The sequence below is a fragment of the Saccostrea cucullata genome, unplaced genomic scaffold, assembly GCF_032062105.1.
Source record: "Saccostrea cucullata isolate Sc308-1 unplaced genomic scaffold, CSIRO_AGI_Scuc_v1 ctg15894, whole genome shotgun sequence".
NCBI lineage: Eukaryota > Metazoa > Mollusca > Bivalvia > Ostreida > Ostreidae > Saccostrea > Saccostrea cuccullata.
Genome location: NW_026918029.1, coordinates 1 through 1,123, shown reverse-complemented (window position 1 = coordinate 1,123; position 1,123 = coordinate 1). Strand labels below are relative to the sequence as shown.

At 33.7% G+C, this 1,123-nt stretch overlaps 1 protein-coding gene across 1 annotated transcript; it reads left to right on the top strand.

Annotated features, from left to right (window-relative positions):
• Positions 1–251: 251 nt before the first annotated feature.
• LOC134236603 (uncharacterized) lies at positions 252–780 on the top strand (the record flags this gene model as incomplete). The annotated part of the gene is made up of 1 exon (XM_062718810.1): positions 252–780. A coding segment is annotated over exon 1 (529 nt), but the record flags the coding sequence as incomplete, so codon positions are not given.
• Positions 781–1,123: the final 343 nt, after the last annotated feature.

Genomic DNA, 1,123 nt, shown 5'->3' with positions numbered 1-1,123 from the left:
GACGTGTTTAATAACTGGTACATATTTTCTAAACTTATGGCTATCAATGATCTCCATACGTTACATAAATAAACCATGATAAGTGTATTCATCTAGACCTTGGTATAATCTAAAGGTACATAACAGGTCTCTGTTTAATTCTTTAAATAATTTACGCAAATGAAAAAAAGAATTAAAGGAACAGTTTTGAACAATACTCTATTATTATAAACTCATATTTTTCTTCATGTTTTCTTACTATAGGTTTAAAAATGGTCGGTATTCTACAAAAGGAAGACACAGACCAACTCCTGAAATGGATTGGGGGTCGGAGGAAATTTAAACTATTGTATAAGATAACTCGGGACGGATGTTCAGCTCCGACATTCCATTCCAAGTGTGACAACCGGGGGATGACTGTGACCGTCCTATATAACAACAATGACACCGTGTATGGAGGCTTCACTTCTCAAAACTGGGACGACAGCGGTGAATACGTGTCTGACCCAAAAGCATTTCTATTCCAGCTCAGGTATAATGGAAGACGGTCACCTAACCAATTCTTAATCAAACCGGATAAACATACCAAAGCAATATACTGTCACTCAAAATATGGACCAACTTTTGGAGGGGGATATGATGTTACCACATTCAAAAACACCGTGAGTGAAAGCAATGGTATATTTGAATTAAATTTGAGTTTCAGTTTGGACTACACGTACGACATGAAAAACTTCGACTTTAACTCCTTTGCGAACGGAAACTTACAGGTCAGAGACCTTGAAGTTTATCAGGTTGATGGTAAGTAAACAATTGCCTCTTATTTGATAAAGTCCTTTAATTTGTACTTTGTTTTGTTTCTTCTTTTATAGTTTCTATCTAGAAATTTTTTATCATAAAAGGGCTTCTTAATAAACATATTTTCATATTTTATATAAGCAAGGAAAGATGGACAGGGAAATACCTTAATGACATTTCCCTGTCCATTTTTCATTGATAATATTTTGTTTTAAAGTTAATTAATATTACCCCTTGAATTGTCCCTTTTTTCTTGTGAATTTTTTCCTCTTGTTAATATTTCCCGTGTTAATGATTTCCCATATTAATGATTTCCCTTGTTAATGATTTCCCTTGTTAATGCTTT